Source organism: Ceratosolen solmsi, unplaced genomic scaffold, assembly GCF_000503995.2.
Source record: "Ceratosolen solmsi marchali unplaced genomic scaffold, CerSol_1.0 scaffold61, whole genome shotgun sequence".
NCBI classification, from domain to species: Eukaryota; Metazoa; Arthropoda; class Insecta; order Hymenoptera; family Agaonidae; genus Ceratosolen; species Ceratosolen solmsi.
In genome coordinates this window covers 1,279,933-1,295,500 of record NW_011948435.1, presented here as the reverse complement: position 1 = coordinate 1,295,500, position 15,568 = coordinate 1,279,933, and the positions used below count along the sequence as shown (strand labels likewise).

Below are 15,568 nucleotides of genomic sequence, written 5' to 3'. Positions count from 1 at the left end.
GGTAGTATTGGTAACACATGCATAATTAATTACCTTATCCTTGGGGTTTAATATAGCTTTTCTTTTTCTTTAAACTTATATTTTCAATGTAACTCGTGTTACCCATACGAACGAAGAAATCGTTGCATTATTAATATAATCGGGCATTTACCTTTCCAATGTAATCAACACATTTGTCGAATATTTTTGATTATTTGTAACGATCCAAGTAGCAGGAAGAAATTCGCGTGATATCTTAAACGTAAGAGGACGCGAGGAAAGTTTAGATTTTCGAAAGGGGACGCGCTTGATTGAAGAAAATTAGCCGCGACATGTCGTATCGATAAATTTGGGTCTAGAAAAGAACGAGACGATAATGTGATGACGTTGCTTGCAATACAGTGCCACGTCCACCGCGTAATCTCAGCATCGAGAAAGTGACGAGCAACACGGTACTGGTGCACTGGGAGGCGCCCACCGACTCGATATTCTCGGAATACGCCATCAGATATCGCACGGAGGACGACCCGCGATGGGTGAAGCTACCGAGTGTCAAGGAGACGGAGGCCGAGGTGGCGGATATGACACCCGGGGAGAGGTACACCATACAAGTCAACACCGTGAGCTTCGGTGTCGAGAGCCTTTACCCTCTTCAAGTTAATCACACCATTCGTACGTATATTGAACGTATCCTTAATGCCATCGAAGCTGGACGTCACGGCGCTTTTATTAATCGTCGATGTCCTGTGGGATTATATCGATCGAGAAAGTTAATGTAAAGTCGCGCGTTATAATTTATTGGCCTCTTCGTCAAACTCACTTTATTACTATGCACGACCTGCTCGTAATTTCAATATTTATTCACAATTACATCTATATACGTCCTAATGTCACAAAGACATTTTCTGACCTTCGAACATTTATATTGGCATTAAAAAATCTCTAACCCCGTAAACTGCATTACCCTCAACGTTACGAGTAGTGTAAAAAAAGTTAAAGCATCACGTCATGGTAATGTCGATGGCTTCGCGTTAAAGGATTTTCCCATTACATGGCTACCACTCATCTTCGGCCATTGAATGTTTGTCGAAATAAACCATATGTTGTCAAGGAGAAGGCGCACAATGGCCTGGGGAGGTTTTTTTTTCTTCGTCATCGACGTATAACCTTTGCTATTTCAGGTCCTAATCCCGTAGTAAACGTCACGCCGGTGATCGACTCGACGAACGTGACGCTCGAGTGGCCGCGACCCGAAGGTAGAATCGAGTACTACGCGCTCAAGTGGTGGCCCTTGGACATACCGGAGAGCATTCGGGCGAAGAATGTGACGGCGAGTAGCGACCCTTCGAGCATAGTCTTTGAGGACAGTTCGACGCTGTCGAGCTCACCGTCGGCCAATCACAATATCGAGAGGATATTGGTGGGCGATCTCATGCCGGGGGTCGAGTACGTCTTCACTGTCTACACGGTGTCCTACGACCTTCTCAGCGACACCACGAGCCTCAAGACTCGCACGAGTTAGTGAACCAAACTCACCTTGCCTTCATTGTTGCTTTTCGGGAGCTTTCTTCTTCATCAATTTTTCACGATTAATCAAGCGCGCACAAGTGCACGCGCTCCGTTTAGCCCTTACGAAGATTACCTTTATGGTGTTGTGTATTAGACCGCTTATCTAATGGAAATTATATAACTTTTACCTTCGAGTCTGAATATTATTATACACTGTCTAATTGCAAGGCTCAGCCCTTGTATGTGATGTGCGCAACAAGCATAAGCTAAATAATTATTAAATGATAGCTTAACGTTGAAATACCGAGAAGTTCAAATTTCATTCTCATACACGTCACTCGTGACGAAGGAAAAGAGCTACGTTTATTATTATTATTATTATTATTATTTTTTTTTTTTAAATTTAATTTTACAAATGACATCATTAATTTACGAATTTATGACAATGAGTAATACAAGTTATTAATTTCAAATTCGATTATTTTGATTTTAATTTTATAAATACGAGAATATTTTATTATTTTGGTTGAATTTGTTAAATGACGTAATGCTTTTTTTTTCTTTTTTTATTTTGAATTTATTCGCTAATTTTTGTAAGAAATTGTATTGGAAATGCTTTAGATGATAGACATTATCGTTTAAAGAAAGAAAAAATGAAGATGAAGAAGCAGAAATAGACGAATAATTATATTAATCACACAAATGTATTGTGATGTATTGTGATGTATTGTGATAATAATGTTTTGTGAAACTATATATTAACAACCAATACGCGTGAATCTTAAATTTACTCCATTTAACCGCGCATGGATAAATTCATCAATTATCGTAGATTATTGCTTTTCTCATTATACTTATTGAATTAAGTCCAAGTTCTTTTATACATGATAACACGCCATTAGATTATACTTTAATCCTAGAATTTTGTTTATCAAGGGCCAACTAACAATGACCATATAATAATTAATATAATTGAAAATAACTCAACATTTATTTTTTCAAATAACTCAACATTCTACTACTACTACTGCTACTACTACTACTACTACTACTAATGCACACGAATTTTCCCACTGCTCTAACTCATAACGTTGTAAAGGTGAAAAGGAACTGGGAACAGATCAAGGTACATTTTTGTTTCGTAAGTGTCGTATCGCATCAAAATAATAACTAGTGCCATTAACTAACCGACTAATGAAAGAAATCAAATCTCATTTACATAATGCATGCGATATGTTGTTGATAGTAGTAACAGGTGCTCTCCTCATCCGTTAGCTCGTGCATGCCCACGGAAATGGTCGATGAGGTCCGTAAGCGCTTGACAATAGTCGCTAATATGCCTAATAAAAAGACTGAAAGTGTTATTTCAGCCGTAGAAATGTATTGAAAGTAGCTGCTTTTATAATACGTAGATTTAGAATACGAGGCGTCATCGTCGTCATCGTCGTCGTTGTCTCCCCTCCCACCCCCTCCCCTATCATATCACCTCACAACCATCTCGCTGCTTTCCATCACGACATTCGCTATCCCATGACAATGCCGAGCTCATGTTTTAAGCAAAACTGTGTGTGACTTCGTTGAGACGCGAGTACTCGTCTTAGTACGTAGTTTTGCGATTGTATCAAATGCTTTTATATTGTAAATCGTAGTGCCGCTGATTCAATCGGAGGTGGTCGTGGTGGTCGACCGGGATCAGCCGGACTCGCTCACGTTACGCTACACGCCAACACCCGTCCAGTCGTCGCGCTTCGACCTTTATCGGTTTCGCATAAGCGACGGCGTCAACACCACGCAGGAGCGCATCGTCAACGACACCGATACCAAGGTCACGTTCACGGACCTGATGCCCGGGAGGCTGTACAACGTGACCGTGTGGACCGTCAGTGACAAGGTCGAGAGCAGGCCACTGCTCAGGCAGGACAGATTATGTGAGTGTGGGGGCGCATCCTTTGGTCTTGGAGATACGCTTCCCATGTCCCGTATGACCGTCTCCAAATTTCCTCCCACATCGCCTGTAATAACGATCGAAGGCTCTTGCACATTTGTTTTTGCAATTGTATTATTTTAGTCCAAGTTTAGTTAAGTTATTATAGTAATATAGGGAAGTAGGTAGAAGATGGATTAAAAAGAACGTATTCTGATTATAAAAATATAATAATATAAAAATATAGATATAAAAATAATAAAAATTCCGCCATTGTGTTCATTATTGACATCAACGTTTCATATTACAAGGATTTTTATCTTAGGTTTGAACTAATATTAAAAGTTCCGGTAAATTATAAAAAAAAAAAAAAAAAATGCATAAGAAATGAGAATTCTTACAATCATCTATGAAATATAATTTTAATTATTTATTGATATTGATAAGTTTATTTTGTATTTAATATGGATATTCTACCATCGTAAAGGTGCATAAAAGTGCAAAATTTTTAGCAATTGTATGGATAAATGACGTCTATGCAATTATCTTGTGATAAGCCTCATTGCTAATAAAATACTTTAATTACGAATAAAAAGTAGAATCGTAAGTATGTATAGAAAGCTTAAAATATATCTAAATAATTTTACATATTGTCCGTACCGTTTAAAAATATAATGTAAGATTTTACACGCCAAAAGTTCGCAAACGATGAAGAAAAAATAAAAAATAGAAATATCGGCAATTGTCGAGTCTGTAATATCAATGCCAAAGAATATCACCAGAAACAAAAATTGTCTGGCATTTCTCCGACATTTATTACGGAGCAACAAATAATCTTTCACGAGTATGTTAAAAGAGTCGAAATACATTAATTTTAAAGTCGCTCTCCTATCTTCTCTTTCTCACGATTTACGTATGTCGCGTCTTCGAAAAAATCCTTGCTGTAAAATGTGAAAATCTACGGGGACAGAAAGTACATATTAGCCATATCTCATACCCATTCCCATTCCCATTCCCATTCCCATTCCCATTCCATCGAGATAACATCTCGGCCCATAAAGCCTCGAGATAACGTAGTTAATAGGGTGCTGCTATCTTATCGCTTATCGTCATCCGCAGACCCGGAGCCAATCACGGCGATCAACGCTACGGAGATCAACGACACGAAGATCACACTTGCTTGGGACCCTCCGCGCGGCGAGTATGACGCCTTCGAGGTCCAGTACATAAATGCCGAGGATAATTATGTGCAGAATATCACGTCGATGAACGCCATAACGATAACCGACCTCAAGCCCCATCGCAATTACACCTTCACCCTCGTCGTCCGGTCGGGCACCGAGTCCAACTACCTGAGGCGCTCGAATCCCTTGAGCGCGAGCTTCACCACTAGTGAGTCATACCCTGGCAGAGTCGACAAGTTCCACCCGACGGATATACAACCGAGCGACATCAGCTTCGAATGGTCGCTGCCCAGCCAAGAGCAGAATGGAATCATCAGGAAATTTAGCATTACCTATGGGCTCGAGGTACGTGCCCTTATTAAAAATCTCGGATGATGATCCGCCGATTGGCTGCAATTCGATCATTATACTCTCTGCAATTTATTAAAATTAAAATTAATAGCCCAGTAATTATATCTCCATGTATTTTTTTTTTTTTTTTTTTTTTTTTTTTTTTTTTTTCAAAGCTTATTATAACTATATATCGTCCTCATATTAATTTTAATATTAATCGTCTCATAAATTATACTGTTTTTACGTATTTCTTACAATAACTTGATAAAACAATTAAAACAAGTATACTTATAATCGCTCACAGTTTTCATATGAAAATTTATTTAATAAAATAAATGTCAAATTGTCCGTATTATTTTATAGTCAATTTTTCTATGTTCTATAGCGTTCGGAGTTGTTAATTCATAATTGAATCTAGAACAATGAATGCTCAGATGATTCCTTCTATATTTGCGGCTATGTGTCATACGATAAAACATCTAATACTAATTATATAATGTTTATTTAATAAGAGATAATATAAGATATGCGATTGAGGATTACACGTGATTAGATTACTATTACTCGTAATTACTCGTATAGTTCTTATTGACGGTTATAGAATATATATATATATATAATCGCTAAATTGCAATCAGACCTAACGGAGAAAGTTATCGTTTAGAAGAACTTTATTATATCTTAATAAGAATAAGTCTTCTCATATAGTTCGGTAAAATTCGTCGATATTTACCTTTAACGACTTAAATGCATAAATTGCGTTTAACTATGTGCATACGCTGTATATTTATATTCGGGAATTATGAGGGATGGGATTCGCGTTAAGAATCCACAAATTATACGATATGGTTACTCGCGATAATATTGACAGTGATTCATCGATCGATCGTCGTGCACTCATGCGTTCATACCCCCCCCCCTTCCCCCGCGGTATACGAGTCAGCACTCGACTCTGACGGATAAATAGTTAATAATAGAATAGCGGAAAGCTTGAATATTCATGAGAGCGGTTCGCTCGGGCTTAGGCGCCGTGAGAAAAGACGAAGCGCGAGTAGGTTGAATAGTTAGGTAGGAATAGGCAAGAAACGTCTTCGATGGAGTAAATAATGGGGGCGAGTTCGATATATGTTTGGATGGATCGGTATTCGCGGCATAATATCTGTATGCGTGTTGGCAGGGCTCGGCACACACGCAGGCGCGCGACTTTAAGTCGAGCGAATTCCGCGGCACGATCAAGAACCTCATCCCCGGGAAGACGTACATCTTCCGCATCCAGGCGGAGACGCGCGTCGGCTTCGGTCAGGAGGCGATCTGGAAGCAGAAGATGCCGATACTCGCGCCACCGAAGCCGCTGTCCCAAGTTGTGCCTACCGAGGTCTGCCGAAGCAGCATCACCATACAGATAAGATTTAGGAAGAATTACTTTAGCGAGCAGAATGGCGCTGTCACGTCCTACACCATCATCGTCGCCGAGGACGACAGCAAGAACGCGAGTGGGCTCGAGATGCCCAGCTGGAGGGACGTGCAGGCCTACAGCATTTGGCCGCCTTATCAGGTGAGCGACGTGTTTCATCCTCATCGATCATCCCCCACAACTATTCGGGCACCAACTTTCTCTTCGGCTTTCTTTCTTTCTCACCTCCCCATCCCCAAACCTCCACTCATCCCCCTCGTCAAAAATCCCCAATCCCTACTCACACCACCCCAGGATTAGCTTATCTCACATCGCCCCCATTTTTATTGCATCCTTCGATCTCCAAGGATAACTAACTGATAATCAATAAGTCTATAGTTCCGCGCGTTCTCAAAAATATCCATGGCCAATCGAATCGTTTGGATTTAAGGAAAAGCCCGTCATTCACGAGGCAAAGGCCAGGTAGCCACGAGCGGTACCAGTTTTTGGAAATGAGATAACGCAGTAACGCGATAATGCCTAGTTTGTCCGCTTGGCTTTCCACATCCTTTACACATTCTCTCTTGAATATCGCATACGAGTCGACGAATTACCAAACCAAATGTCCATTTATAAAATAAGGAGGCGCGAGGTAATTGAAAAGCATTACTTGTATAATTATAATTTCAAATAACGTTTACTAAATTGAAACAAAAGCAATGTATGGGTGGGTGCGCCGGTATATTAATAATACGCACACGAAGGCCATCGTTGAATTATTATCGAGAGCGCAAATAATGCGCGGCAAGTGTTAGTATACCTACTCTATAATTTGTAGTTCGCATCGCGAATTCGTAACGTGGTACCTCGGTCGCGTTGACTTAACCGTCCGGGTATCGGAGGGAGGGGGACAAAAAAACCAAAAACAAAAAAAACAAACAAAAAATTGACCCTTTATTATATTAGCCAGATGAGCGTTATATCGACTATCGAGCATATTCGCCAAGCATTTTGCGAATCGCGCGCTTGCAATTTGTACTTGTCGCAGGTGATGGAGCCGTATTATCCCTTCAAAAACAGCTCCGTGGAGGACTTTACGATCGGCACGGAAAACTGCGAGAACAAGAGTGGCTACTGCAATGGACCGCTTAAATCCGGCTCGACCTACCGGGTGAAAGTCCGAGCGTTCACCGCGCCCGACAAGTTCACCGACACCAGCTACAGTTTCCCCATACAAACAGGTGAGTGTCGCCGTAAAAGTTTAACTCATGGAATGTACTTAACGTTACAACGCGTAACATCGTAGCCATAGAGAATATATAGAAAAGTTAATCTTGGCCTTTTGAGTCACACGGATGATCGAGTCACACGTAATTGCTGATATCATATATACATGTATGTTTGATGTGACATTGAATCGAGCGTTCCGCGCGTCTTGCTTCATAAACCGTAATGCGGCATAAAATGGCCTTGCGCATCGGGTGCGTGGGACTCGAGAGGTTAAGAATATGATGGAAAAATTTTACGAAATCTTTAAGCTCTGCGATTGTCGTAGGTCACAGCTTTAGCAATAGTTGCGAGTAATCTGTGAATATTCTAAAGTTGTGTCTGTCTGTTTGAAAGTTAAAGTTAATCAGGTGCGGGAGTAAAAATGTTAAAATTGGAAAAGTTAAAGAAAAGAAAAGAAAATTCATGCTTAATTATTTCGTGCACATGCCTCGCCTAAGGATTGCTGTTGGCAGGTAAGCTAATAATGAACAAAAAAAAAGTGATAATGACAAAATTAAATCAAAATTAAAATAAATATATATATATATATATATATATATATATATATATAGACAAAAATAAATCAAAAAAAAAAAAAATATATATATATATATATATATATATATATATATATATATATATATATATAGAAACAAGCAAACAAAAAAAAAACAAAACAAACAAACAAAAAAAAAGTGAAGCATTATACAGTGTCCCTACAAAACAGATCCAAAACAAGTAAAAAAACAAACCCACACATCACAATGCCTACACACAAGAACCTCGTGGAAGAGAAACGCAAACACGAATCACACGTACGCGCGCACTCCTCGGCTAACCTATACCGACACAATGACAACAACACATCGGTATAACCATGACGATATACAACAATACACAACGACGCGTAACACAAAAGTACATGACAATACTCGCATTACCGTGCACGCTGCTTTGGTTTTCGCTCGTTCGTTGTCCGTGATGTTTGAACAATTGTTCATTCACCAAGCCAGCCAACCTATACACCCAAATACTTTGCCCTCTTTTTCACGCGCCCGCCCGCCCACCCACCAGATAAGGACAATACGGCGATCATTGTTGGCGTTACCGTGCCGATCGTTCTGCTCCTGGCGCTACTCGGAATCGGGCTGCTGATAAGGAGACGCAGGAGCCAAGGACGCAAGACCACCGAGACCAGGGCGACCGACGACCTTTCGCTGCCCGACAGCGTCATCGAAACTAGGTGATAATGACATTTCAAGCTTTATTCCTTAATGGATGCTTATCCATTATCCATTCAACGCTGACACTCGTTTTACTACTTGCCGTCTCTTACTGACTTGCCAATACTTTTATCCGTAAACATAAAACAGCATGAAACAACAATGTGACGCTGCTAATCGAGGCAAACTAATACTTTTAAAACATAAAAATTATAGACTTTTTAGCGAACTTTAGTCGTCAATAGCCGCTCGATAATTACTTTTAATTGGAATGTCGTATCGGGCATATTTCGTAAGTATATAAATTCTTTTAATTTTATTTTGAATTTTTTTCTCTCTTTCTTCTTACGTACATTTTACCTTCGTATACATAGAGAAACGGTGTGAGTTTATAGATTTAACGGACGTGTATTGTATTATGAGAACTATTTTTCTTCGTCTCGATGTGTCGGCGATGCACATCGAGCTCATATACGCTACATTTTCAATTATCCAATTACTTGGATTTTAATGCAACTGTGTTGGCCCAATTCTGCCAACTTGGAAACGTCCTTTAACATACCGTGCGTGACGCGCCCAATTAGCCTAACACCTACCGTTAAGCCAATCGTTCTCCATGTATTGGGCTTAAGCGGCCAATTTATCCTCGTAGCCCTTTAAATAAATGTGATGGGAGGGATGGGGGAGGGGCGGAGGATGGGATTGGGGGGGGGGGGGGGGGGGGGGGGGGGGGGGGGGGAGAGGAAGCTAGAAAGGAGGCCAAATTAATAATCCCGTGGATTTTTTACTTTCAGTCGACCAATAAGAGTGGAGAACTTCGCCGAGCATTATCGCATTATGTCGGCAGACTCGGACTTTCGCTTCTCGGAGGAGTTCGAGGAATTGAAGCACGTGGGACGCGATCAGCCCTGCACAGCGGCCGACCTACCGTGCAACCGACCCAAGAATCGTTTCACCAACATATTGCCCTACGATCACAGCCGATTCAAGCTTCAGCCCGTGGACGACGAGGAGGGCTCCGATTACATTAACGCCAATTACGTGCCCGTAAATAAGCCAATACTACATTAACCATACCACCTCCCATAATAACCAACGGTTTAATAAATTTTACCCATCGTCTACATCATCTGCATCGAGCTTACGAGTGTTTTCCTTGTCACAGGGCCACAACTCGCCGAGGGAATTCATCGTTACGCAGGGACCCCTGCATTCCACGAAGGACGACTTTTGGAAAATGGTTTGGGAGAGCAATAGCCGAGCCATCGTCATGCTGACGCGTTGCATCGAAAAGGGCCGGGAAAAGTGCGATCACTACTGGCCGACGGACACGCTTCCGGTTTTCTACGGCGACATATCCGTCACGATTCTCAACGAGACGCATTATTCCGACTGGAGTATTACCGAATTTATGCTGCGCAAAGTGAGTTCAAGGTTTACGATGCTACGTGCTTTACCGCTTAAACGGTCCCTTTCCAGCTTCGTAGTCAACGTTCAACGTACATACGACGACAGCCACCATAAAACTCTATTATTTTATTTTATTTATTTTTTTTTCCGTTCCTTCCACCTGACTTCCCGCAAGTTTCTTCGAATCCCGTGATTGTTGCGCTTACATTGTAATCGTCGACGAGCGGCAAAGTAACATCTTAATGGCATTGGCATTATAATTGCGGATGTTGTATTAAGAGCGAAGCCAGTGAAAGGGCGGGACGAACGCGTAATTTGAATATCGTAATCGTACGAACTGGCTGAGGCAGGTTGTGGCAATAATGCGATGACGCGATCGTGAAATAAAAAAAGGCCGAAAGCTAATGTCTCCAATAACGCTTCCTCAGGGCGACTCGAAGCGAGTTATCCAGCACTTCCACTTCACGACTTGGCCGGACTTTGGGGTGCCCTCGCCCCCGCAGACTCTCGCACGCTTCGTGCGGGCGTTCCGGGAGCGCGTGCAGCCGGACCAACGGCCGATAGTCGTACACTGCAGCGCCGGTGTCGGGCGTAGCGGCACCTTCATAACCCTCGATCGCATCCTCCAGCAGATCCTTGTGAGCGACTACGTCGACATATTCGGCATAGTGTGGGCCATGAGGAAGGAGCGCGTATGGATGGTGCAGACGGAACAACAGTACATATGCATACACCAGTGTCTCCTGGCGGTCCTGGAGGGTCAGGACACCACGGGACCGCCCCGGGAGATACACGACAATCAGGGCTTTGAAGGTAGTGACAGTTTTTACGGAGTCGGTCACGCCGAGCACTCTTTGCTTGATAACCCGTGATTTGTTTCTCACATGGGTTCAGTGCCGAGTTGGGACACGTGACCTTTATCCTTATGTTTATAAATGCTTTTGAAGCTTGTGACATGCTGATTATACAACTTGTGATTCGGGCTTATTAATCTTCGATAGGCATTCATATATAAGAATTTTCTTTTAAGTAATTATCCCTGAATCGCGTGTAAATAAAGTGAAACGTGAATTCCACCAAACTTTCTAAACCTATTATTGTTATTATTATTATCATTATTATTATTATTACTATTACTATTATTACTATTACTATCGCTATTACTATTGTTATTATTGCTATTATCTCTTCAACTTATTCTTTCTTTAATTCAAGTATATGCGAGAGTGGGTCTGACAATTATTAAATCTCATCAATTCAGTACATCAATTATATCATTTTCTTCCTATACGGCAATCGCAGTTTATTATTATTATTCATAAAATAATATTACATGTCATAAGGCTATTGGATCGTACACTGAATCTATTTGTATTGATTAACTATTTGTGTCTGCTGAATCTTTGAGGCCCCACACTAAAACTCATTTGTCGAATAAAAAAAATTCATTGATTTCGGATTTTAATAGAATTACTCTGTGATCTAATCAACCTTTGTGATTAAAATATAATTATTTTATCTCTAATGTATGTGTTAATCATCTTTCTGCACTTTCAATTAGCAATCCAATATAATGTAAAAAATAATGATTATATAGAAATTGATTTTATTGGGTGGCTTGGGAGGTGGGGGGGGGCGAGAATAATTTACAAACTAAATGATATTTTAGCATATCAGGATTGAAAATTCATTTTAAAATGTAGCAATGAATATTTTATAGCTCTATTTTATCTTATATATATATATATATATATATATACAGTACTATGTAGAATGAAATAATTCTTACAGTTTAGACTATTATATATGTGTGTGTATATATATATATATATATATATATATATATATAATTATTTATTATTTTATTTTTTTTATTTTTCAATGAAATTTTGTCTCCAATCGTTCGCTCTTTAAATTTAGGAAAGAATCAAAGCTCGGTCGAAAACGCGAAGAGCCCAGTCGTGGCTGAAAATGAGAATGAGAAGGAAAGGTGACATTCGAGCAGCGAGTACTACTCCGACGGTAATTGAAAAACAAAAACAACAAAAAATTACACTCGTTGCTTGGATTTTTGATTTTTATACTTTTTTTTGTTTTTAATTTTCAAATACTTGCACGTTGTTTATGATGTTTGTCAATAATGCCGATTCAGCGATTAGTTTGAATCTTGTAATGTATTTTATCAACGTGGAATGAAGCATGCGTGTGTTCTTTTTTTTTTTTTTTTTTTTTTTTTTTTTTTCGTTACTATGAATGACACTTTTACTTGTATTAGTCTTTCTTTTCTCGTACCTTAAGAAATCTAAAAATCATCAGTCTGCTTCATTATTTGTTTGTTTAAAATTTTTTAAAAATATCTTATGCCAAATTAAATGAGCGATGATATATTAATTAATCGTACACGTAAAACGAATTTTAATAGTATGTTGTATGTTTAATAATAATGAATGCGCGCGCGTGTGTGTACTGTAACTTGACATGTTTCTTCTTCTTCTTATTATTATTAGCATTATTTTCTTTTTTTATTTATTTATTTATTGATTTTTTTGTTTATTATTAAAAGTAGTAGCCTTGTCTTGAGCATAGTGTAAAAATTGAATATTGATGTAAAATTATTGTAAAAGAATTTGTATTTGGATGAAATAGAATCGTAGTGTCGAGCTGCATGTTAAATGTTTTTGGTTCCTTCCTGGTTAATTTAGGTTAAATCGTATTTAATAATGATGCAGAACATGTTCATATGTTTTTAGTTAATTTAAAAATCCTAGGATTCGTTTTTTTTTTCTTTTTGTTTTTGGTTTTTTTGTTTGTTCACTACTAATTACGGTAATTAAAATGTTGAAAATTAAAGTGAGTATTGACATATATTTTTGTATCGATTTTTGCTGAAGATTATAATACGCACAGCCACAAAGTAACAGTTTTCTATTATAACAATACAAGAATAATTTTGCTGAAATAAAAAATACAATAATTTGTTCACAATGATCGTCGATAGATTATTCATTGATAAAGAACTACGTTACTCTACAAGTAATCACTATTCATTTAAGCAGTGTGCTTTTAACTATTTAACCAATCGACTGCCAATGAGCATGCAAATTAAAATAATCGACAAAAATCGAAGCATTTGTCTCGAAATTATGTTGTTTGTAATTAAATGGTTTGTAAATAAAGAAGGTCCGTGAGGAATAACTCGTGTAACCTTCGTGCAATTATTATTACAGATGACGAAGGTATCGCAGAGTCGGGAATGTGATGAGTGCGAAAGACTGATACCGGGCGGCTCGAGGGAGGAAGACAAGGACGATAATGATAGCGAGGAGGAAGAGGATGGAGAGGGGTGCGTGACCCTCGAGTTGGCGCCGAGAACACAGTCGGCGAGGGTCGAGAGCTCTCAGGACATTCCGATTGATTCGTTGCCGCTGATCGAACGGCGCTGATCGTGTCACCCGACAGGATGAAGACAACGACAGGATTATCTTTGGCACGCGGCACGGTCGAGTCGCCGACACATGTTGATGCACAGACACTGATTAAGCAGAAGTCTCCGTCCATTATTGGACGTTCGAGAGAACGTTCAGAGCGAGCGTTCGCGGGTAGTCGAGGAGACGGTTCGATTGTTGAAGAGCAAGACGGCGAACCTTGTTTTTAATCTCTCGTTAATGGCACTGAGCAATGGTAGCTTATAGCGAGGTGTGGCTCAGGGTACATCGATCACCACTCGTAACCTGTGTCAGTATGTTAGTAAGAAGGTTCGACGACATCATTTTTTTCTGTTTTTGTTTTCTGTTTTTTTTTTTGTTTTTTTTTTTTTTTTGTTTTTTCCTCTCAATCATTTATCGATTATTTAAGATAAAATAATAGCGCGCGGGAGTCGTATGTATATGTACGACTCGAGAAGATCGAAGCTTTTTCCAGCTATTGGCTTGATGAGCCAACTTTCAGACAATCGCATGTGGTAGTGATTTCAGCTCGAAATCTGCTAGGCAAGAGAACTTTAATGATTACGTCAAATTCCCAGTATTTCTCCAGTTACTGATGTTCTTTGTTAGCGAGCGTCTAGTTCAACCGCTTCTGTTTGGTGATTTTTTAATTATATTTATAGACGGTATTCACCAGCACGGCATTTCACGGGCTCGAACAGATTAAAAAATAAATCTACAAATTAATTAAGAATAATAATAATAATAATAGTTTTATCTAAACGACAAAACAAAAAAAAAAAACAAAAAAAAAAAAAAGAAACCAAAAAAAGTGGATACATTCACTTTTGAATGGTAGTTATTGAATTTTGTAAATGTCTATATGGATGGAATTGTTGTATTTTCCAATTCATTCACAAGCAAAGCTTATAAATAGCTAAAAGAAAAATATATTTAAAAATTACAGAATTTTAAGGAGTGAAAAAAAGATTGGTCGATTAAAAAAGTGTTTTACATAAAAAAAAAAATAAACGAAAAGTAATTATAATATTTATTTCTTTTTGTGAAAAGTTGTTGTATTATTGTTTTTATTTTTATTTTATACGCCCGACTACAATGCGAATTGATTTGACATAATTAATTTTAAAAATTATTTTATCACATAGCCTTTACCTACGTTCATCCAAATTTCCGTATAATTTTAACAAATATATGAATTATGCGGCGGCTAACGAGACCAACTGCCAGTTAGTCATTAAATGACAAATATTAATTAAACTCGCGTTTAATCGATCCGATGCTTTTCCAATGTAACTTATTCGTGAAATAAGTTTTAAAAAGGCGCCCTTGCTAGAAAACGATTAATTTGCTCGCCAAGTACCTCGACTACCTCGACGATTACGTTTATTTCTTGTAAATAATTGGTTACGTTATATCCAGCGATTAATTAGTTATCTCACGAGCATTCGTTAGTTAGTTTTGTGATATAAAAATGCAATTATGAATTCTACTATAATGGCTCCATAAGGTGCGCTAATGTCCTTAATAGCATGAGCATATTACAGGATAATTACAATAATTAACAGCTAATTTTATAAAACTTATAAGTAATTAGTTATTTCGTTAGTATAACTAATCCATTCAATTAACCGATACATTGCCGAAGTTGTTATCATTTGTAAATTTGCGTAATTGCCACTTAGATTCATTGGTAATCGTTTCATGTTGATCAATTTAAATAATAGACCTGCGATTTTCTGTTTATATGATATAATTAAAGACAAAAGTGTCGAGAGCTTTTTTAATTGGAAAATGTTCGTCAAATAGCTTGGAAGCGTTAATAGTCGTTTAAAAAAAAAAAGGAAAAAGAAAAAAGAAAAAAATAAGAAAGAAATGATTTTCAACTCTTATCTTCATTA

General features: G+C 38.6%; 1 protein-coding gene across 2 annotated transcripts in view; it reads left to right on the top strand.

The window, feature by feature from the left end:
- Ptp10D (Protein tyrosine phosphatase 10D) overlaps positions 1-14,007 on the top strand; it is a 71,372-nt gene extending 57,365 nt beyond the window's left edge. Inside the window, exons 8-18 of one of the 2 annotated variants that reach the window (XM_011502948.1) lie at positions 382-651; positions 1,161-1,496; positions 3,138-3,416; positions 4,532-4,941; positions 6,107-6,484; positions 7,371-7,563; positions 8,666-8,834; positions 9,609-9,861; positions 9,980-10,237; positions 10,653-11,037; positions 13,452-14,007. In XM_011502948.1, the coding sequence (XP_011501250.1) occupies positions 382-651; positions 1,161-1,496; positions 3,138-3,416; positions 4,532-4,941; positions 6,107-6,484; positions 7,371-7,563; positions 8,666-8,834; positions 9,609-9,861; positions 9,980-10,237; positions 10,653-11,037; positions 13,452-13,483 (2,963 nt within the window). In that variant the 3' untranslated portion in view covers positions 13,484-14,007. Of the gene's footprint in view, positions 1-381; positions 652-1,160; positions 1,497-2,587; positions 2,615-3,137; positions 3,417-4,531; positions 4,942-6,106; positions 6,485-7,370; positions 7,564-8,665; positions 8,854-9,608; positions 9,862-9,979; positions 10,238-10,652; positions 11,038-13,451 lie in introns of those variants that run through there. The other variant, XM_011502947.1, reaches the window with a different exon arrangement.
- Positions 14,008-15,568: the final 1,561 nt, after the last annotated feature.